At 36.4% G+C, this 22,935-nt stretch overlaps 1 protein-coding gene across 1 annotated transcript in view; it reads left to right on the top strand.

Moving 5' to 3' along the window:
- Positions 1 to 22,555, top strand: part of Phm (Peptidylglycine-alpha-hydroxylating monooxygenase) — a 48,626-nt gene extending 26,071 nt beyond the window's left edge. The window contains exons 2-9 of the mRNA XM_089650660.1: positions 5,639 to 5,696; positions 8,286 to 8,373; positions 10,115 to 10,193; positions 11,152 to 11,278; positions 13,778 to 13,826; positions 14,623 to 14,768; positions 15,121 to 15,313; positions 20,789 to 22,555. Coding sequence (XP_089506786.1) covers positions 5,639 to 5,696; positions 8,286 to 8,373; positions 10,115 to 10,193; positions 11,152 to 11,278; positions 13,778 to 13,826; positions 14,623 to 14,768; positions 15,121 to 15,313; positions 20,789 to 20,957 — 909 coding nt within the window. The 3' untranslated portion in view covers positions 20,958 to 22,555. The remainder of the gene's footprint in view (positions 1 to 5,638; positions 5,697 to 8,285; positions 8,374 to 10,114; positions 10,194 to 11,151; positions 11,279 to 13,777; positions 13,827 to 14,622; positions 14,769 to 15,120; positions 15,314 to 20,788) is intronic.
- Positions 22,556 to 22,935: the final 380 nt, after the last annotated feature.

Below are 22,935 nucleotides of genomic sequence, written 5' to 3'. Positions count from 1 at the left end.
ATCCAGGGGGGTCAGGTCGGGTGATCTTGGTGGCCAAGCAATGGCCGGACTTCCACGGCCTATCCAACGACCAGGAAACTCGACATCCAAGTAGTTCCGCACGGCAATCGAATAGTGTGGTGGGGCTCCATCGTGCTGGAACCACATTCTCCGTAGTAATTCGAGGTTCACATCTTCCAGAATCTCGCCCAGTTGCACTTGTAAGAACTCCAAATACATCGGTCCATTTAGTCTGGGAGGCAACTCGATTGGACCGAGTATTTGATTTCCCAGGATTCCTGCCCACATGTTGATGGAAAATCTGTCCTGGCTCGACGACTCCCGAACAAGCTTGGGGTTTTGTTCAGCCCAATGGTGCAAGTTGTGCACATTTAGCACTCCTGTTTTAGTGAACTGTGCTTCGTCGGTAAACAATATGTTTTTCATGAAGTCTGCATCTCTTATGACATTATGCAGCATTCTTCTGCAGTACACGACTCTGGAAAAGTGGTCATTCTCCATGAGGCCTTGGCAGCGCCTATAGTGAAAAGGTTTGAGCCCGTGCTTCTTCAGAACTCTCCATACCGCCATGTGTTCCCTGTGTCCTATCATCAGAGCGACCCGACGCACGGACAGCGTGGGGTCTTCGGTAATTAAGTTCAGGATTCTCTCCTCAACTGCCACAGGAACGATGTTGTGTCCTCCGCCGGCGCCTTCAATCCGTCCGATGCCACAGTCACGCAATTGTTGATACATCTGAAACAAAACAACAAATAACAACTGCTTTTATTATTCAGCTCAGTAATAATGTCAAATAAACAATCGCGGGCTTTTTCACTCATTTTATTTTTAAAGAACACTTATTTTAGGCACATATCAGAAAACTTACGTTTTCTCTTCATTTATTTCATTTTTTTATAGTAAAATGTATAACAAAGTGTTTTAAATTATAATTTTCTTAACTAGGTACGGTTGATATCTTGGATTCACAGGGGTGAAATTGAATTCAAGTAATTTAAATAATCCCATGGTGAGAAAGGGAGTGAATTCAATTGCAGTGAATGATGCATTTATTAGAGATTAAAATTAATTAACTTTTTAAAACGCCGTTTAGTGACCACTGAACACAAATCACCTAAAGTACAATTTACATTTTTAAAGTTGTGGCCCCTTGTTATGTTTTTAATGTTCCCAGTTTAAATTTCAAAAGCGCTTTTTGGCATTATCAATGAATGTAAATAGTTTCAATAAACAATTGATAGGGTACAAACCTGGACAAAGGTAGCATGGTGTGGGACGCGTCTTCCAGGAAACCTCATGCGATACTCCCTTACGGCTGCTCGTGAATTTCCATTGCAAAATCCATAAACAAAAACAATATCTGCTTGCTCGGCAGGTGGATAATTGAGGGGCATATTTCAACAGTAAAAACTTAGATAACAAAACAAAAACGAAACTAGAAACTTGATGACATGCGAACTCCCAAAACAGCACTGACCACTGATACGAGACGGGGTGGCGGGAACCACACGGGACTTGAGACAGAATATGTGTGAAAGAGATGACAGTAGCGCGGCGTTGCCAATTATTTTACCCCTATACTGTGGGCAGTAGCGGAGTGTGGAAATTTTATTTATTTTTTGTTTTTAAAAGAAAAAAAATGTTACCGGACAGCAAAGTGTACATAACATTTTTTACTCCAAATGTGCTAAGGAATAGCTGGTTAAAGTTTGTCGGGTTAGTGCCGATACACCCTGTATAGATAGATAGATAGGTTTGCGCCTTAAGGCGATGCACTACGTAGTAATTTAAAATCATGTGTTTTTGGTTTGAAAATTTGGTCGCCTAGAAATGTTTCAGATGCTTTAATTAAATACTGCGAGTAGAATACATTAATTTGGCCTTTGAAATAATCGAGTATTTTTTAATAAGTCTTTTTATAAACCCAGAAAAAAATAATGTATAGGCCTATGAAAACTGCTTTAAAGTTCAAAATCTCCTACTTACGAACCCATTTTCTGTTATGGTTTTATTGTATAATGTGGCGAATTAAGTTATGTTTAAAATGATCGAAAAAAAATTAAATATTTGTGCCTGAACATCCACAAAATAAAATAAAAGGCACTTTTTGGTCATGTTTTTTTCATGCATAAATCAAAACAGGTGGATGGTGTGAATCGGGAATTTAAGCCTTATCGCCATCTACGCAAGGTGTGTTATTGATAGCGGCTCGATTCAAAATATTACACGTAGACGTATTATGACGTAGTGCATCGCCTTAATTTGGTGTTTCGAGGTACAACCCTGAAGCACAGTGTACGTATAGTATATGTGGGAGTAGCTTTTAGATTACCAGATAAACTTAGTAGGTAATTGATTGAACACAATTGGAAGGGGTGGATCGATTTGAGATAAAGCCAAACAAATTGGATAGATTATATCTACCTGCGTAGGCACTGAATAGTGTTATCGACACATGTTGATAATCGATTATTTTCGAATTTAGAAACTTTTCGAAGCGTTTTTTTTGTTTCAATCTCTCCTTATATTCCCTCTTCCCCGACAACCAATATTTCTAACGCAACCATGGCAACTAGGCATATTTCGTGTAACGAAAATTGAGTTAATGAATTAATTTATTCTCTTACTATAATAATTTTGTTTCGGGTACGGCATTCAATACTATTTTAATATTTGTTGATTTTTTTTGAAAACAACTTTTTTAATAAAATTTTGGTTTTTAAAAAGCTAACTTAACTAACAATCACGCCGTTTCTGAGTGAGGGTGGACCACCCCACAACTTTGTCTTGGTACACACTCTTGGTTCATTCACATTCATACATCATCTCATGCATATTTTTCTGTTATCCTGACTCTTAACATGACCTTTCTCAAGTAAATTTTTAATTCACATTTCAATTCAATTCAACTTTTTTTATTCTTTTAAAAACATTACAAAATTTTTCAATTTGATCGAGAAGTCATAATACAGCCATCAGTGGTGTAGTATTCCCAGAGAGAGGTCGTACTTGACGTCATCGTACTAGTTTCTTATGTTTTATTCATTTTCATAGAAGACGTGTGAGAAGGAAACGACCGTCGGTAGATTTTCGTCAAAATTAGGACACGTTTTTATAATTTTTGTGCTTTCCTTTACGTTTTATTTATAAGTTTCCACTAATATCGATTATTAAAAGTCAGGTTTTTTTTCAGTGCAAAACACCTCACTTTCCAGATTTCTAATCTTCAATTTATAAAAAAACGGTTTTATAGAAATATTATTCAAACTATTCCTCTAAAAAGGACGTTAAAAAATAAGGTAAATATTCGGAATCGCTGGACAAGGATTATATGAAATATTTTTAAATAAAACCTTCTGATATACATTAATTACTATAAAAGGAATCTGACTGCATTTGGGACATTTTTAATTTTAGCATTTTAATTTTTAATTACGTAAATCGAAAATTCACTTTCGTTGTATTGGATGACAGCTGGAATGATTTCTGTTGATGACATTTTCTCTGGTTGGTATTCTTGATACGAGTGGCTATATTTTTTACCATGTGCAAATACTAGTAAGGTACTATTTTAGCCAAACTCGAAAAATAAAATAAAGATATTTAGGTATGTTTTATAAAATAGAAAAATTAAAAAAGGTGGGGTTATTATAGGTAAGGTTGGATTATTATAGGTTAGGTTGGTTTATTATTAGGATTTAGGTTAGGTTAGGATAGATTGGATATTATAGGTTAGGTATGATTATTATTAGGATATAGGTTAGGTTGGATTATTGTAGGTTAGGTTAGGTTGGATTATTATTAGGATTTAGGTTAGGTTAGGTTAGGTTGGAAGAATATAGTAAATTAATAAATCCTTTCCAATATTCTATTATACGTAACTATGCTAAAAATCGTGGGACACGACAAAAACGCAATTTGCAACCTTTGGCGAAAATGCCCACTCTCTGGAACTGGATATGACAACAAAGTGAGACAGGCAAAAACATCGCCAATGTAAGGTTATAAATATAGTTGAACAAATAAATAAAAAAACACATAAAATGAACAAAGATGGAAGGGTTAATCATTCTCATAAGTGATGTACGGAAAGAGAAGTTATAACGCAGTTCTCAGCGGCAGAATCTTAGTGAAAATTTGTTGTGCTACGGATTATTGTTAAGAATAACAATTACTGCGCCCTTGATGAAAATATTTTAAATACTTAAATTTAAAAAAACATATTTCGATATTAGTTTTTTAAAATTAACTTTGGTTATGAAAAATTCAGGGTTGCTATGTTCTAATATAGGTATGTATTAAGTAGGGTGACCGGATAACTCATCAAAATGACAATTCAACACATATAGTTACACATGTAACCTATTTAACCTATTTTTTTGTTTTATCACTTTTCACAACTTTTTAACACTTTTTATAGGTTTGTTGAATTGTCATTTTGATGAGTTATCATGGAACCATTAAGTAGATAGGTACCTCTGTACTTTAAAGGTTACTTTTTTATGTGACATCTCACAAGAGCGCCCCTGTCTGTACAGCCCCAGTTGGGCAGCGTTGTGAGGCATGACAAAAACGAGTCGAAGAAACGGCTCCTTCCCAAGCCAACATTAACTGAATTGGTGTTCCGCTCGTGCACCGGGGAGCAATGCATCTAGCTCCTTAGAGCAGGATCCATTAAAATAGCTGAAGAACAGACTCAGCATGCCCACATAGCGTCTGTTCATTAGATATGGCAATCGGTCTGTTAGCAATGCATTGCCAATCAGACGGACCGCTCTCCTTTGCACATATTCAAGTAGGTCTATCAAGTATTGTGGGGTTCCGACCCAGAGATGGCCCCCAAATTCAATAGCTGAGCGTACTTGAGATTTGTATAGATTTAGTAGCTGGTTACTATTGAAGAGTCTGTTAGCCCTATAAATACAAAACATTGTAAATAGTGCGAATTCTTTAGGATATCGATGGAACCTAATTCTTTTAACCTTCCAGCGGGCGCGTTGAGAAATTTCCCTTGAGCGGGCGCTTGTCGTAAATTTTACGTCATCAAGTTTTCTCCATGTAAGTGGTGTTTTCTTTATACAAACATCAGGGAATTTCTTTAAGGATATGAAAAATCATAATAGGCAGTACTTAAAAAAATATATATTTGACTTTCTTAAAAAAAACGAAGCAACACTCAAAACTTGTTAATATTTCAAAATAAAATATTTTATCGACCTATTTAGTCAGAATCAATATTCTCATCCCCACAATTGTTACAAACCACCTCAACTGAAGAATGGTTCTTGCATGTAAAGGACTGGCAACGGCAATACTTCATTGATGCTGAGGATCTTTTCTTATCCAGTGCACATAACCGACAAAAACCGCATTTTGGAAAGCTTTTGTTTTCTTCTTTTTTTATCGGTTCAATTGCCCTACCGTGATTCACTTTGAGGAAAGCATTTATATCTTGTGGTAAATGTTTGACATTTGATTTGACTCTAGCATAGCTCGAAGCTCGATGCTTACAACTAAGTCGCAAGAGTGGGGGAAGCGATAGGGCGCGTTTGTCGTAAATTTTACGACAGCGCGCCCGCTGGAAGGTTAAAAACTTCTAGATACAATAAATTCAAGTTGTTATCTTTTCTTATTCCAGGATGAACTTTACCTGTGCACTCCCATCAAGGTGGATCCCCGGACTAACTACTTCATAGGTAAATCTTTTTTACTATTTCATTGCTCAGGAAGATCAGGAGATAATTCTACATCATATTCTAAGGAAATTTAATATTCAATGTTGTTGTTATTGTTGCACTAATTATTATTGCGTTTTTTTGTTCATATTTTCGCAATTTGCTTAAGTATCAAAGAAGTCATTTATTAGATCTGATACTCGCTGAAGTCCCGGCGTTGCCCGGGCACACAGTTATCAGACATTAAACAGTAATTTTCCTCTTGCAAAATTCTGCTTTGGGGCGGGAAAATGTGGTGGGGTTGGGGGTGGTTTTCCTCATATAGAAGGTGACTTTCCTCCTGTTTTGTGTATTAGGTCAAGTGTTAAAGGTCACTCTTATTTAAATATTATATTTTTGCCAGCCCTGCCATCGTTGCCACTATTAAATTTCATGTACCGATTAGGAACACAAGACAAAATGTAACATTCTTCTGCAATACATACACTACAAACTATCAGACACACTCACTTACCAATAGTATGCATGATCAGGGCAACAGGTTTGGGGGTACTATTGATATATTTACTGACTCCATTCTATAGAATTAAGCGTAATCTATACTAGCACTTTGTTGAATCCTACAAATTATAGTAGCGTTGGTAATGTAGTTTTAGTGATTTGTCTTAAATGTAATATTGTTTTAGTTTCTATATTATTTTATGATACTGTTACATGTTTTACTAATATTGTTTCAAATTCAGTTTGTCAGTTTAACACATAGACATATGAATATTAGTAGACCTGCCCTAAGTGATTAAAAGCGTATTATCCCCACTCCCCATACCGGTTCCATTGGAGCCGGCTGTGCTCGCGTATGGCCTCAAGTGAAATTTGAAAACGTGACGTCATCATTCTTGTGCGAACTATGGTCGAGGCATCATCGGTTCATTTTACGAAATAACACGGCAAAATGTTGACTTGTACTATGAAAACATGTAAAAATAGATGTGAAAAAGAGAATAAACCCAATTGTCGTATTACATTCCATATATAAGCATTATTTTACTTTATTTTAAGCATATTCACATCGTATAATATGAATCAGTTGTTACTATCAATCGAGAAACGTCTGGACGCGAAACACAAAGCTGGTTGGTTGCTGGGAAGTAAATTATGAACATTTATAAAAGTGTCTTAACTAAATACTTAAACGAAATATTCGACTCTGAAAATAGAACCGAATTTTTTTGCCGAATTTGGACTTCGCAAATTTGTTCATAACGTGGCGAGTAATTTGCGCTCCCATGTAAAAATGTCTATTCATTCAAAAGCAGATTTTACTTTTAAGAAGTAAATGGTGATATTATAATGCGAGATGCCTATTTACTGTCAGATTGATATATTGACGAATCACAGTCAGCTTCACTCCCTTCGTTCTTCAACAGTTGATTTTACCTCTCGCCATTATCTTCTCGTCTATTAATTCCTATGTCTGTGGTTTAACATTATTTAATGCTTTAAAAACTTTTTGTATAATATTCGATAGCTCACGAGGTATTTTCTGTCCTTAAAATCCATGTAAAAAGCCGTCAGGCGTAAAACCAAATAAAATGAAAATATTTTTTTTTATTTTATTTATTTATTATTTTTTAAAAAACATGACATATTACATATTACAATGATCTTTGGCTGTCCAACTAGGAGAATACCTGTTTTAGAACAGTCAGAAATAGGCATATTTATTAAAAGCAATTCATATTTAGTCTAGTGTATTGACTTTTACTTATTGCACTTTATAAATAATATGAAAAGAAAAAAAAAATAATATAAGAAGTTGCTAACTTGTATTTTAAATAATATAAACGTAGAGAATAGACCAAAAGAATATTCAAATATGATAATACAAAAATAGCAATATCGTAAAAAATTATTGACATACGAGTTTATAAAATTGAAATTTTATTTTTATAATTATACTTATAGATTAAATCAAAACAAGAAACAATTAATTTAGAAAAAAAAACAATTTATCAAAAAATTGATTTATGTCATTTTTCTTGTCCGATATCAAAATGTCTAATTCGGGAGTCATTTTTTTTATGTGAAACCTCACAAGAGTCCAACTGCTTCAACCGTCTGGGGCCAGTGAGACTATGGCATCCCCAATTGGGGTATGTTGTGAGGCTGAAGGTAGTGGGGAGGGGAAGGAGATGGGTAAGAGGAACGTGGGGAAGTACCTGGCTATTATGATCTGGTCACCAATCATGGCCAAAGCCATTTCAAGCAGTGTTTGATTTCCGATTGGTGGTCTTACACCAGGGCGATACTGATATTATCTTCCACTCTGGAACATGCCACAAGTATACTATATAATATTTTAAATAACAAAAAATAATCAAGTAATACTTACTTACGCATGCCGGGATTTGAAACCGTGACCCCCGGCTTGCTAGTCGAGAGCCTTACCCCTCGACCACAAGCCCATCAAGCTATAGAGAAGGACGAGATATTTGTCATAGGAAAATAATAACAGTAACAAATTTGCATAATGGTTCCACGTATTACTACACTACATGCAGGTAATTGTGATGGTTGTAATTAACAGAGAAAACAATGCTTGTTTGATAGTGGGATTCGAGCCCAATGCTACAATGAACACCGCACATCATATGCTGCTGTACGGGTGCACCAGTCCTGGCTCAGAAAAACCTGTTTGGTGAGTTATTACCTTATTGTATTAACAACACATTTATTTAAACTACATTTTTCTCAGTGGAAAAAATCACTTTATTGTAATGAAGATAATAACCGCATTTTCCTGTAGGCGAGTTTCTGTGGTATCTCTAAAACTTAAATACAGGATAAGTAAAACTACATTGTCAGTAGAACAGAGTTGCCACATGTTTTGTTTTTCAAAGGTAATATGGAATGGAATTAATTATTTTGAATAGTGTAGTGGCTTCCAACATAGGTTTATAACTAGTGACTTACAACTCAGACTTATAGCTAACAACCACTGAATAGATTATACACACTAGAGCAGAGGTTCCCAAACTTTTTTGCCCCGTAGACCACTTGCCAAATATTTTTTTTCCGTAGACCCCTGCCTGCCGAATATTGAATTTTCCTAAAACTATTAACGTCCCATGTGATAATCACTTATTTTTTTAATAAAAATATTCCCTTCCCTTGCCTGCCCAACAACCGGGGGCGGTATAGTTGCTCTGTCTTTACACTGAGCAGACAGGAGTGCCCTTGTGAGGTATTACACCAAATGAAAATGAAGCAGGATAAGCAAAGGGAATTTCTTTCTACAGAACTGCCCCTTAAGTTCTTTGTCAGTGCTTATTCCGGTCAGTTCTTCTTGTCACATGAAATCCGATTCTTCAACCTTGCATTTCCATAGTCAAAATGTCCTCAAACATAGTTTTGAAGTCTGTGTGAAGTGCATTTAAATGTTGAACGTCATTATTACCCTGGACGTTTTTCAAAAACAAGTTGGGGAACTAGAAAAATTCGCGGCTTCCAATGTGCAATGTTTTGCTTGAATATATTAATTCTGACGAGAAAAGGAATGTAGACTCTATTTATATACTTCAATAAACAACTTTACGAAATATAAAAATACAAATATCAAATAAGTAATTTCTCAGTCTATTATATTTGTGTTAGGTCTATTGTGTCATTTACGGAACTCCTAAATGTTGAGTTCAGGTAAACGGGGGTCCGCTCGTATGTACCCCCATTTGAATCTCGCGGACCCCCAAATTTTTTTCTCGTTGACATAGACCCCCAGCAAGCCGATATCGACCCCTGAGGGTCCATATAGACCACTTTGGGAACCTCTGCACTAGAGCTTTCAATCCAGGGATCTCGAGAACCGGGATCCCGTAAATCCTGTACCTTTATCGGCACCGTAATCCCGGTGCTCCGCTTGTCTTAATACCGGGATTACCGAATTTCTGTTGGTTTCACGACCTTGTTTCAACTGTGGAAATATCTTTTTTCAATGGGCAGCATGTCGTTTATTGCACAATAGTAATAATTAAAACATTTAAATCCCGTGATTGAAAAATGTTAGCACCGTAATCCCGGTTCTGAAATAAAATCCCGGGATTGAAAGCCCTAATAGACACCCACCTTCAAATGTAAATTCCATGTAGATTTGAATGGAAACCGATGTAGCCATTGACCTTTTGGTTCTTGTCCTGAGAGACCCAATGAAAATACAGCATTCTGTCTCTTTTACACTGCCTGACATTATATATTCCATTTCATTTGATTTGGAATTTGTACAAGATAGTGGATTTTGAATATGAAATTTATGTCATAATTGGCCAGACTTTTGAATCTCTAAACACGCCCACAACTGTAACTGATTACCGAAACTTATAACTAGTGACTTACAACTGAGACTTAAAATTAATTGTTTACCCGTTTTGTGATTTATGTTCCAGGAATTGCGGGGAAATGCAGAAATCTGAGTCCACTTCCGAGTACTCCACTCAGGCCAGTCCGTGCGGGGAGGGATCGCAGGTGATTTTATCTTTAATATTATTAATACTTTGTGAATTATTTACGGTCATTATGGCGGTGCTACATCCCAGGGTGGAATTTCGTTTTCTCCATGAATGATGAATTTTCTCCCTGGTGGACAACCAGCTCCGCCATTTGCATCCAGTTTTCAGGTCTACTCATCCTGCTTCAATCCTCTTCCATACAGTCTGTCCACCACTTTCTCGGTCTGCCTAAGGGTCATGTCAACTGGGACACCCAATTGGCCGAAATTTTCAGTAAACTGAATCTGCATCGCTTAGAGCTGTGGTCTCCAAGCTTTTTGTCGTCGCGGACCGGTCAACGTCTGAAAATGTTACCGCGGCCCGCTGAGGGTGGTTAATTAAATGTTAATATTCTAGATCTTCATGTGTCAGCACGGATCGTGCGGAGTTTTTTTACTTCAACGGTATTGTGTCGGCGGTTACATATCGTAAAGATGTTTTCAACAGAATAAGTTTTTTTCGCGGCCCGGCACCATTTGCTCCACGGACCGGTACCAGTACCGGTACTTTCCTTTTGTTAATTTTGACAATATTAATAAAAAAAAATTTTAAAACTTTTTTTCGGCAACTAATTCGGCAACTAATAATTTCGGCTTCGACGCATTTTGAAAGACAATAAACGGACGATAGTAACCGGGGCTGCCCAGCTAACCCCCTCACAAATGATTTTTTTCAAATTTTACCAAAAAGAAAATTACTGGATTTACTCAAAAATGAAATCTCAAATCAAGAATGTTATAGGTACCATAAATGTGACGTATGTAGATTCACCAGTTTGCCACTTATACCACTAGTTTCCGAACACCATGTATAGATGTATAGATAAATCCTTCTTAATATATTTGTATACTGTGTGGGAAAGAAACCTCGAAGTCAAATGCCTGGACCACTATGCTATGGATATAGTGTCGTATTAACGGAAAATCTAATTTCAGATAATCTATGCATGGGCCCGGGATGCTCCGGCCCTATCCCTGCCCGAGGGGGTGGGCTTCCAGGTGGGCGGAGACTCCCCCATTCAGTACCTGGTGCTCCAGGTTCACTACATGCACAGATTTCCAGGTGAGACATTATTCTCTTATAAAGGACTCTGCTCTACCTTGTATCTTTCCCAGCAACTGCAGTCCCTTGTAATAATAGCCTATTTCCTAAAGTAAATGTAATCAGTATGAAAATGTATAATTCACATGGCTATAGCCTAGTATGTGATTATTTTCCTGGATTGCGTAATTTGAAAACACTAATTTTTGTCTCTTTAAAAAAAAAAAAAAAGCTTTATTCTGTGTGGAGGGTCTTTTTGAGAAGACGATAGAGTGAACATGGGTCTTGAAGATACCGTGTAGGAAACGCAGAAGCGACTACCATGATACCGTCATGAGTCTAGTAAGGTGGTCGATAGAGCTGAAATAAACACGTAAAGTACTATGATAGCATAGAATAAAAGAGTACATTAAAATTGCCTTCCATATAGATTTGTATGGAAACCAATGTTCGCACTGACCTTAATACCTTTTAGTTTTTCCTGGCTATGTTACACTTTCTTGTAAGCCCCCTTCCCTTTAAATGTAATGAAACGTGTTATCCAAATTGCAGCAGATATACGGGTGAAATATCTGTTTTAATGCTTGTTTTCTACATATTATGCCAGTTGCTATAAGATCAAAACAAATATCTAGTTCTTGTTTGTCTTGCCAACAGATAAGTTATACATTTTTTATTTATTTTTTAGATGATTTATTGTCTACTGTGTATAAGTCGTAATAGACAATATCATCAGTGTGGTACTAAAATCCATTGAGTCAGTCAACTTCGTTATGAATTCGCCTAAAAAAATTATATATTGTGATATTTCTTGCAAATTGATAATCCAAGTCAATGTATACAGCAAATATTTGACTTGTTGTGTTTCTCTTGTCAATAATATTATTTTTACAAATGTAATAAAATATATACATACCAGTAATGGAGTATTTTCACTAACCATGAATATCGTTAAAAATGTGTGGAAGATTTAGGACGGGTTGTTTCGGAGAATTTGAACAATTCATCAAATTTCAACGTTCATTTCCGGGTTCTGTGAAAGTCCTGTTCAAGTTCTGTTATTATATCATTATAGGCTAGTTGCTTGACAAAACTGAAATTAAAACAGAACTTGAAAAAATCTTTCACAGAACTGGAAAATGAACGTTGAAATTTGATGAATTGTTCAAATTCTCCGAAACAACCCGTCCTTAGAGTTTATTTTTCTGATTTTGATTATCGTACCAAAAATATGTAATTTTAATATTTTTATTCATAATTATTGATTTCGATAGATGTTCAAAAAATATTTTGATAAATTTCCAACCGGCTACAATGTCCTTATGACATAGAAAACGCCATTGTCTGGTAAGACGGTCATTTTATGAAGAAACTTTATTTTGAAAAGATTGCTATAAGCACAAAAAACACTGACTACAATATTTAGCTATTTAAGCATTTTGATTGTAAATATGTTGTACCTATAGGTACAAAAAAAAACCTTGTACTTTTTTTTTATTTTTTTTTTTTTATATTTACTCCACACAGGAGGCCCTGAAGAAAATAATTTCCCTCGGGGCCTATGTCATCTTTGGGGATGCTGTGTGGAGGGTCTTTTTTTGGAGAGGAAGGAGTGAACATGGGTCTTGAAGAGTCCCATGTTGTAGGAGGGAGGAAACACAGAGGCCGGCAGTTCGTTCCACAGCCGAGCTGTTGAACTTAAGAACGAATCGTAGAAGCGACCCGTTCTCATGTGACAAGTGTCAACTGTGTACAAATGTTGGGCGCGCGTTTGGCGTGTATCCCGACTACGCACCGGTGCCGAAGGGATCAATGACGCTAGTTCCTCAGAGCATCTTCCATTGTAATACAGATAGAACAAGGACAGCATACCTACCTGACGCCTGTGCTCTAAAGATTGCAGTCCGTTTGTTAAGATTGGGGAATCTATCAAACGGACCGCCCGTTTCTGCACAGAGTCAAGGATATACTAGCAATAGGCAAACCGCTTACTGAGTTGAAGTGAACAGTTGACACAGGAGGAAGGAGAAATGCTCTAGAAATATTACATATCTAATAATGTGTAATAAATATTACATATTTATTTCGTAGAACTGCAATTGAAATTTTTTGTTTAAAATTCATAGTATTATTTTTTAGTAAATCACATAAATAAGTAGTCCCATTGTGGCATAACCACAGTTTGATATTGGCCTTGAATGCCGAAACAGCTGTCATAATTTAATAATAAAACTAAAATATTGCCGAATGTGATAATAATAATAGTAAATTATATACCCTACACCGACTAGTAGTAAGATAGTGGCTTTTTACATAATATTTAAGTCATTTTATGAAAAAAAACTTGACAATGGATTCTATAGGTGCGCTGACAATAATATGAATTAAATAATGTAAAGTAATGAAAATTATCGTAAGATATTTGAATGGTTCGACCCGGTAGACAGGTTATGATGATTTGTTGAGCTGGCTACAGCTTTATTTCAATGTTTGTTTAAAATCCAAGCGTTATTGTTTCAGCTGGCCTGACTGACAACTCCGGTGTATTCCTTCACTACACGGACACTCCGTTAGTACATTTATTCTTCATTATTTGCACTTCAACAACCGAATGTCACATCAATCTTTTTAGTGAATATATATGTCTTTAATGATTATCGTTACCCATATTCCAGTGAGGATGATTTATTTTTCCAGTATTTTCCCTGTGAAAGATCATACTTTAGAGTGATTTTTGAAATTTTTTATTTTAAAATGTGAAACCGCAGTCCATAAGTCCCAGCTGTCTGGAGCCAGTGAGACTATGGCATCCCCAATTGGGGAAGTATCTAGCTATTTAGATCTAGTCACCAACAAGGCCAAAGCCATTTCAAGCAACGTTTCAATTCTGCATCGTGGGAATATATACTGAGAATATTTTCCACTCTGGAAAGTGCCGCAAATATAAATGTATTATTTTATATGAATAATTTGTGAAATAAAACAAATTAAATTTACTTGCGCACGCAGGAATTTATATTCACTTTAAAAAAAAATTTAATTGTATTTTTTTTTATTTTTTTTTTTAACTTGAGTAAAACCTCAAATTGTAATATTTAATTATTGAAGACAATATTAGCGATTTCTAAACGAATATTTGTAACAGAAAAATGAGAAAAAGATACGGTCACTTCTAGAACTCGTACCCAGGACCCTTGCCTTGCCGGTTTTCTATTTCGAATTTTCGTTTAAGAATCGCTAATATTCTCTTCAATAATTTAAAATATCAGTTTAACTGGAAAAAAAAGTGCTAAGTTGACTGGACTAATATAAATAAGTTATTGGATGGTCGGAAGATTACTGATGGTATGTATAATTGATTCCAGGCTGAGCAAGTTGGCCGGGGTTCTGTTGCTGGGGAGCAGCGGAGCCATCGCCCCCATGAAGCTGGAGCACATGGAGACTTCCTGCAAGATCAACGAGAACAAGGAGATTCATCCTTTCGCTTACAGGACACACACCCACAACCTGGGTGAGTCAACCTGCCAACAATCAATAATACAGTAGATTCTGCTTGATTTGTACACCGGTTTATCAGGACAGCCGATGTCTTATGTGGGCTAAAACTCAAGCAACAGAAACCAAATAAAAATAATTATACTAATTAATTAATTCAGTTATCTTTTAAAACTATTACGTTTAATTGGAACAATTTCCCATCTGAAGTCAATGCAAAATGTGTCCAGCCAATGTTGGTCTTTTGAAAGCATTTTAGACCTCTTGATAGAGATAAAATCAGTCTACGCTTAGATTAGTAACTAATCCACATTAACTGTTTAATTTAAGATTTTAATAGTGTGAGTTTGTATAATTTATGTTTACAGGTAAAGTGGTGTCGGGCTATCGCGTGCGCATAAACGAGAAGGGGGAGGACCAGTGGTCTCTGTTGGGCAAGAGGGATCCCCTCACTGCGCAGATGTTCTACCCCGTAGCCGACACCAGCCCCATCTTGCAGGGAGACATCCTGGCTGCTCGCTGCACCATGCAGAGCAACCAGAACACCTGGACGCTCATTGGGTAAACCTCTTCTTTCTTCTCTGTGGTGTGCGGACAACATATCTTTCCACAATGGATAGACTCAACCCCGAACAGTTCTACAGTATTCAGGAGTGGGATAGCGTGAGTATGCAATGCCGTTGAGCCATGAGTGAGTTGAGGATGCAAATGGCGTGTAACTTTCGGAATCGGGCGAAATCACGCACGCCTTATGCAGATGGCGATAAGGTTGAAATTCCCACTATCACCGACCGCCTGTTTCGATTTTTATGGAAAAAAAAAACATCGCCAAAATCCATGTTTTACATATTTTATTTTGAGTAGTTCAGGCACAAATATTAAAATATTTAACTAACTAACCATCGCGCCGTTTACCGCAGGGGTAGGCAGAGAGGATGGATCACCAATCAACTCGGTCTTGGCACACACTCCTTGCCTCATTCATATTCATACATACTCTTATATTATTCTGACTCTTGACATGGCCCGACTCAAGTATCTGATTCACTTAATTGTGCCATATCTCATGCTGGCGTCCCCTACTTCTGCTACCATTCGCATTTTCGTCATATATTCTCCTTTCGTCATTCATTCACTCTATATGCCCAAACCATCTAAGAGTCCCTTTCTTAGTTTTACTCATTACGCTTACATCAGCCTTGCATTCTTTGCGGTTCTCCACATCTCTCACACGATCATGCATGGTTACGCCTTAGGGATACAGGGTTACAGATACGCCTTAGGGATCTCATTTCTATAGCATTCAGTCTACTTTCATCCTTCCTCTGAAAGTTCCGTGCCTCAATGCCATACATGAGGGTAGGTACCAGCACTCCATTGTGGGCTGCTTCGCTTATTTGGACAATTCTTTGTTAGCGCCAACTGCATTCACTCTTCCATTAATGGAGTTACCTGCATTTAACCTTCTTTCAATATATCGATTTATTTATAATTAGACTTAAAATATTTTCTGATCATAATCTAAAGAACTTAATTTGTCACGTTATAAAAACAAATCAAATCCTATAAGGGTGCGCCAGTAGGAAATTTTGCATTTCGAAGCCCTTTTTTTGGTCTGATATTTTTTTCTTGGCTCATAAAAAGAAATACCACAATTATAGCGAGGTCCAAGATGCGCTCTACTCACAGTAATTGATGAAAGCATCTATAATATTTATAGGTTATTAATTGTTTTTGTTAAGTTATTATTAAGTTCTGCGAGTATTTTAGTTTTTATTGTAACAGCTGCTTCGGTGTTCAAGGCCATTTTCAAACTGTTAGGTCATGTTGCGATGACTTATTTATATGATTCTATTTAAATTTTTATGATGTTTAGAACGATTTATTACCGGTTAAACCGATTTATTCAGAGATGGAAAAGAGGAAGGTGGGGGAGTACCTGGCTAGATCTAGTCAATAAACACAGCTAAAGCCATTTCAAGCAACGTTTCAATCCTAAATTGTGGTCATACACCAGGGCAATACTGAGAGTATCTTCCACTCTGTAATGTGCCGCAAGTTCCTATACTATATATTATTTTTAAATTATTGAATTGTGAAATCCATCAAAAAAATTTACTTCTGCACGCCGGGATTTGAACCCGCAACCTTCGGATTGCTAGTCGAGAGCCTTATCCCTCGACCAAGGGGGTTGTCAAATCTAGATGGATGTGGAAATTATTGCAGCCGTAGCAATTTATTTGTACAGCACGTTAAATTATTAAACATCGTAATTCGTAAACGTAAATAATCATTCACCCAATAATCAACACGACCGTCTCCGCTGAACACATAATACCAACGTGTCAATGCTCTTTGCGGGTTGGCCCCAAGATCCTTTGATATGTGCACGAAAACCCACAATAATCGGGTTGACAGGCCAGCGTTGGTGGCCAACACATGCAACCGCCAAGTCGTCCTGTACACGTTGGGCCAGCGCGTTGGCCCAATGTATTGAGCGAACGCGTACAGGGACCATAAAATTATTAAATTGGATTTACATTAAATTAAAAAAATATATAAATTTATTATTATTATTATTATGTAATGAGCAGGCGGCATTCTGCTGATGCGCTCATATCTGATTTCACAACAATGTTTGACAGTAATTGAGTTGTTTTATGTTTGAACTAAGTCCTTTCTTCTCTCCAAATGTGAATCCAATAGAGCTTTGAATTGATTTAAATTTGTTGCATCTGTTGTGGGAGTTTGTTCCAAGCATCCACTACTCTATTTGCAAGGAAGTGTTTTCTAGGATTAGATGCAAAAGGCGTTTTGGTAATTTTTTTTGAGTGTTCACGCAGATTTATATTTTTATTAGTAGTGAAAATTTCTTGGATGCTAGGGCAACTGTAATGTCCAGATAAAATTTTGAAAGTCTCGATGAAGTTACCCCTTTCTCTTCTTTCTTGTAAGGTTGGTAATTTTAGTTCCTTGAGTCTATCTTCGTATCGTAGATCTTTCAGAGCTCTTGGTATTTTAGTGAAACGTCTCTGTACTCTCTCTAGCAGATTTATATCCTTTGCGAAGTAAGGACTCCATATTTGGAAAGCATATTCCAGAAGAGGTCGCACATATGTTTTATATATTTTTAACATCATGTCCGGTGTTAGGTCAAGGAAGGTTTTCCTGATTAGATATGTTAGTGAATTTGCTCTTTTCACAATTCCAGCGATGTGTGGTTCCCATTTCAAGTCCTGTGATATGGTAACTAAGTCTTGTTGTAATGTCACTGCTTTTAGAGGTGTTCCATTAAGTTTGTAGGCAAGTTTAAATTTACGCGTCCTATCAATTTCACCAAAAACACAAATCGCTCGAGCCAGAGACATACCACATGCGTGTTCACAGTCCCTCACTGCAAAACTAGGCTGGGCCAAAGGCACATCAACTATATTGCCCCAAAATTGTTCAATTCTTTACCCAATTCCATCAACATGTCTCAAAACCTGAACTTATATAAGAAAAATGTTAAAAGTTGGATAAGAAATAATTTCGAAGCGAGTAACTTTTTTCTATAATTTAAGCCATCTGTTTCTAAATAACTAAACTACCACATGTCTCTCTGTAAATTAAAGATTAATTTCTTTAAATCAAAGAAATATATACATGCATCTATGTTTTATGTGTGTGTGTGGGTGTGAGGGTGTGTGCGTGAGTGTGTGTGCGTGTGTCTGTGTGTGCGTGTGTCTGTGTGTGCGTGTGTCTGTGTGTGCGTGTATCTGTGTGTGTATGTGTGTGTGTGTGTGTGTGTGTGTGTGTGTGTGTGTGTGTATATGTTTGTAAATTTAAAAAAAAAAAAAGAAAAAATAGAAACTTCTCTAAAAAAAAAAACCAATCACATTGATCTCTATAGATACATTTAACAAGTTTAAAAAAAAACTATATTTTAAACACCACTGTTTTATCCTTACACTATAATACCCACGCTCAGGCTTCGCCTTTGTGGGATTTTTTTGTTACTCTTTCATTCTATATTACTATGTATGTACCTGAATTGTATATGTATCAAAAATTTTGTTAATAAAAAAAAAAAAAAAAAAAAAGTGTAGGGTTAGTTTTTCCAACATGTAGGACACCACTGGTCACATTTCGCTCAGATGACAGTTGGTTGCCAATTCGAACTTGTAATTTTCTCTCAGTGAGGAAGGATTTGATCCATTCGAGAAGTCGTCCTCTTATGCCTAGGAATTTAAGATTAACCACAGTATATTGGTTGGAACAGTATCGAAGGCTTTCTCGAAGTCGAGATAAATTACGTCAGTGGGAATCCGTTTGTCCCACTCGTTTGTCCAGTAATCTATGTTAAGAATGAGATTGGTAATCGTGGATCTTTTTGGCACAAATCCATGTTGTTTGTTTGAGATTATGTCAAGTTTGATCTTGAATGAGCGTATCTCGTCCACTATTATTCTTTCCATGGTTTTGCAGATAATACTAGTCAAGCTTATAGGTCTGTAATTTGCTGGTTTGAGTTTATCACCTTTTTTGTAGATGGATGTAATTATAGCTCTCTTCCAATCTTTACGGAGTTTCCCATCTAAAAAGGATTGTTGCATAACCAGAGCTATGGGATGACTGAGAGTTGCTGCACACTTTTTGAGAACAATAGCAGGAATAGGGTCTAGGACGTTTCTACGCCGCCGGTTCTTCGCCGCCAGTTCATCGCCGCCGTTTCTACGCCGGGACGGTTCTGCACAGGCCGTTTCTACGCCAGCCGATTCTACGCCGCATTTAAATCACCTAACCTAACCTAACCATAACATCATTGAGATAACCCGGATTAAAACTTCTGATTACCTGCTTTGTCAATGGGTCATTAAGATAATCCCGGCGATTGTAACTTGCATGTACAAAATTTCCATTCGGAAATTCTTTTATCTTTTAAATTAAAATAAATGTTAATGCTACTTTTTAAATTATTCGATAATTTTTGTATTGTCTACTTTATTTTCTATGACTGTATGTAGGTATGTGTTTAAACAATAAAGTTTAATTGTAATTGTTAATTTAATTTGAATGCGGCGTAGAATTGGCTGGCGTCGAAACGGCCAGAACTAAACCGTCCCGGCGTAGAAACGGCGGCGATGAACTGGCGGCGTAGAAACGTCCCATTCCCCAGGAATATTATCAGGGCCAGTAGCGCAACCCCTTCAAAATATTCTCAACTGCTGATGGAGTGAATTCTATTTCGCATAGTGAACTATCTACATACAAATCTTGACTAATAGTTGGTATACTGGTGTCTGGTTCATTTACATAGGTTTTTTCAAATTGTGTTGCAAGGATGTTCGCTATGTCTATCTCGCTGGTAACTGTTTCGTTAGAGAAGTTATATAGTATGGTTGGAGTAGACACTTTCGAGGCAATCTGTTTCCTTATATAACTGTAAAATGGTTTCTGTCCGCTGTCAATCAATTTTTGCTCAAAGTTTTTTCTGGTATTTCTTAGTTGCGACAAAAGGTAGTTATTTTTCAGTTTATATTCTCTGTAATACTCATTTTCAATCTCATTTACATTCCCCATGTGTTTTCTGGATAATATATAACCATCCCAGGCTATAGATCAAATAGGTGATCAAATTTTAAAACCAAAATAACATGATTTTGGATTACATCACCTTAACTTCAGAATGTTGGACTCTGAGAGTATCTTTGACTGGAAATGCACGGATTGCTTTTAAGCATTCAATGTTCAAAATACACTGACTGACGTATTTTTGTTGTTTGTTTTTGGGGTGTTATGCCGTGTTGCGCTAACTCCTTCTTTAGCCGACGTTTCGGACAGCGTTGCAGTGTCCATCATCAGGGCAGATCCGAAGACTATCCGTTGACTGACGTATTGTTTTGTATTGTTATTTTTTATGATAAACATATTTCACTGCTTGAATATCTCTCTAGATATTAACTGCTCCTAGGAATTCGAGTGTTCCCAGTCTTTCACTATGAAAGATGATACTGGCAGTCTGCTCTGTGCATAATATAACACATTTAATTCCAGCCCCACCAACAAGGATGAGATGTGCAACTTTTACCTGATGTACTGGGTGGAGAATGACCAGCCCCTGAAGACCAAGTACTGCTTCAGCGCGGGTCCACCCACCTACTACTGGAAGTCGGACGAGCCCAACCTGCAGCACATCCCCGACTTCGAGGCCAGCCACCTCTGAGGAACCTGCCTCGCCACTTCTTCTCTCTCTACGGTCACATGTATTAAACAGTAACGCAGGTCCACCCTCAATACACTAAATTCTAATGTCCTCCTATCCATGAAGTAATTCATTTCATCGTATTGACCAATCGTATTAATATTCGTAGGTATCTTATTCTTGTATCTTGTTCTCCTAGCGGAGGTTGAACATCTCGTGGCAGTTTTTGCTTTAGTTACAACAGTTCTTAGAAACAAAAATTAAATCATTCAGCATTGAAAAGGCGGAAGGGAATAACCCATTTACTTTGCTATCCCCTGTCCTAAAATAATATTATTTTCACTAAAAAGTCTCCAATATCAACAGGTCTATTTAATCCACAATCATTTGAGGCAAAATAAGGTCTGATTAAGAAAAATTCATTGTTTTTTAAATGATATGATATCACAAGGCAAAAAGAAACAAGCAACTTTTAGCTGTCATTTTTTCAGATGCAGCAAAAGGGGGGATTTCCTTTGATTTTCCTCAGATTAATATGATATATATATCCAATAAAAAACATAAACTGTACTCTCTCAGTAATCCACTGCTCAATTATCCGACAACTACTATAATCTGCCGTTATTTTTACTAGTTGAAAGCACAAAATCAAGCTCTATAATTCGCTGGTATTCATATGTAAAATTCACTAATTCGACACTTCCTCGTTTTTGGAGTGGCAGATTAGTCAGATTAAATCTTTAAAAAAATGCAACATATTTAAAAACTTGACCAGTTTTTACTTCTTCTGCAAAGCTTTATAATTGTGAATTAGCCCCTATTGCCTTTACACAGTCTACGTAATATATTCTTTTAAGATTGACCTTTTGGATCTGTGAATTATCTTAAAAACAGCAATTGCAGATATAATTTAGAAGATCATAAAGAAAAACAGTTTTCAAGAGCAGAGCCCTGATCTACCATCTAAATAATTTGATCAATAAACTGTACACAATAGAGGGACCCGTATGCACTCAAAACCTGGAAATGTATTCTAAAAAAAATTGGTAAACTGCACAATGATCTTTTATAGTTTTATGTAGTTATTTTACTTTTTTTTAAATGAAGCACAGTTAGTAACATGGATACATGTTTTAGCAAGCTGTACTTTGCTAAATTACCGGTTAAACCATTTAAGTAGACTACATTATTTTAAAGGAAAGATAATAGGTACATTCCCCAGTTACAAATAACCTGGTGAAATTTATTTTCATGTGAATCTCGCACAAGTCTCAATAATTATTGCGCCCCAATTGGGATAGGTATGTTGCGAGGTAGTGGGGAAGGGAACGTGGTGATGAACTACCTGGCTATTCAGATCTGGTGATGTAATGTTGCTGATAATTGAACCCACAACGCCTGGTAGGGAACCTGATAAATTTGTCCACTGGGCCTCTAACCGGTTTCTAGAAAGTATTAGATTCTTTGGTAATCGTCCGCATCTAGTTCAGTATTTGGTTTTATTTTCGCTTAATTTTGGAAACACATGAAATATGCATTTCTGCAATATCCATTCCCTAGTGATTACTGTCCCATAGTAATAAGATTATTCCTTTATTTTGGTCACCTCTTCAGAGAAACACCCTACAATGTTTCATGACCAGAAAACCGGCTAGAATAATTTATAACAGTTTTCAGTTACATTATATAAAAAATATTATGTTAGTAAATTAATTATGTAGATACCTACATATAAAATATGCAGATAAACAATGTTAATTGATTTTATCTGCTCTTAAATGTTTCGAATAAATGATCCAATATTTTATTACTTGGTTAGTAACCTCCATGAATTGTATTTTTGAGAATATTGTATTGTGCATAAAAAAAATGTTTATTTACTGATGTATAAAAATATTTTATGGCATGGTACTTTTAAAAAGTACTTAATATTTACAGCATTATTTTTACCAGAGGAATTTATTTACAAATAATTCACTTGAAAATTGTTTTCATCGTG

Source organism: Hesperophylax consimilis, chromosome 3, assembly GCF_061612785.1.
Source record: "Hesperophylax consimilis isolate HC1 chromosome 3, BYU_Hcon_1.0, whole genome shotgun sequence".
Lineage (NCBI taxonomy): Eukaryota > Metazoa > Arthropoda > Insecta > Trichoptera > Limnephilidae > Hesperophylax > Hesperophylax consimilis.
The sequence above is the reverse complement of the archived record's forward strand: the minus strand, read 5'-3'. Positions and strand labels throughout refer to the sequence as shown.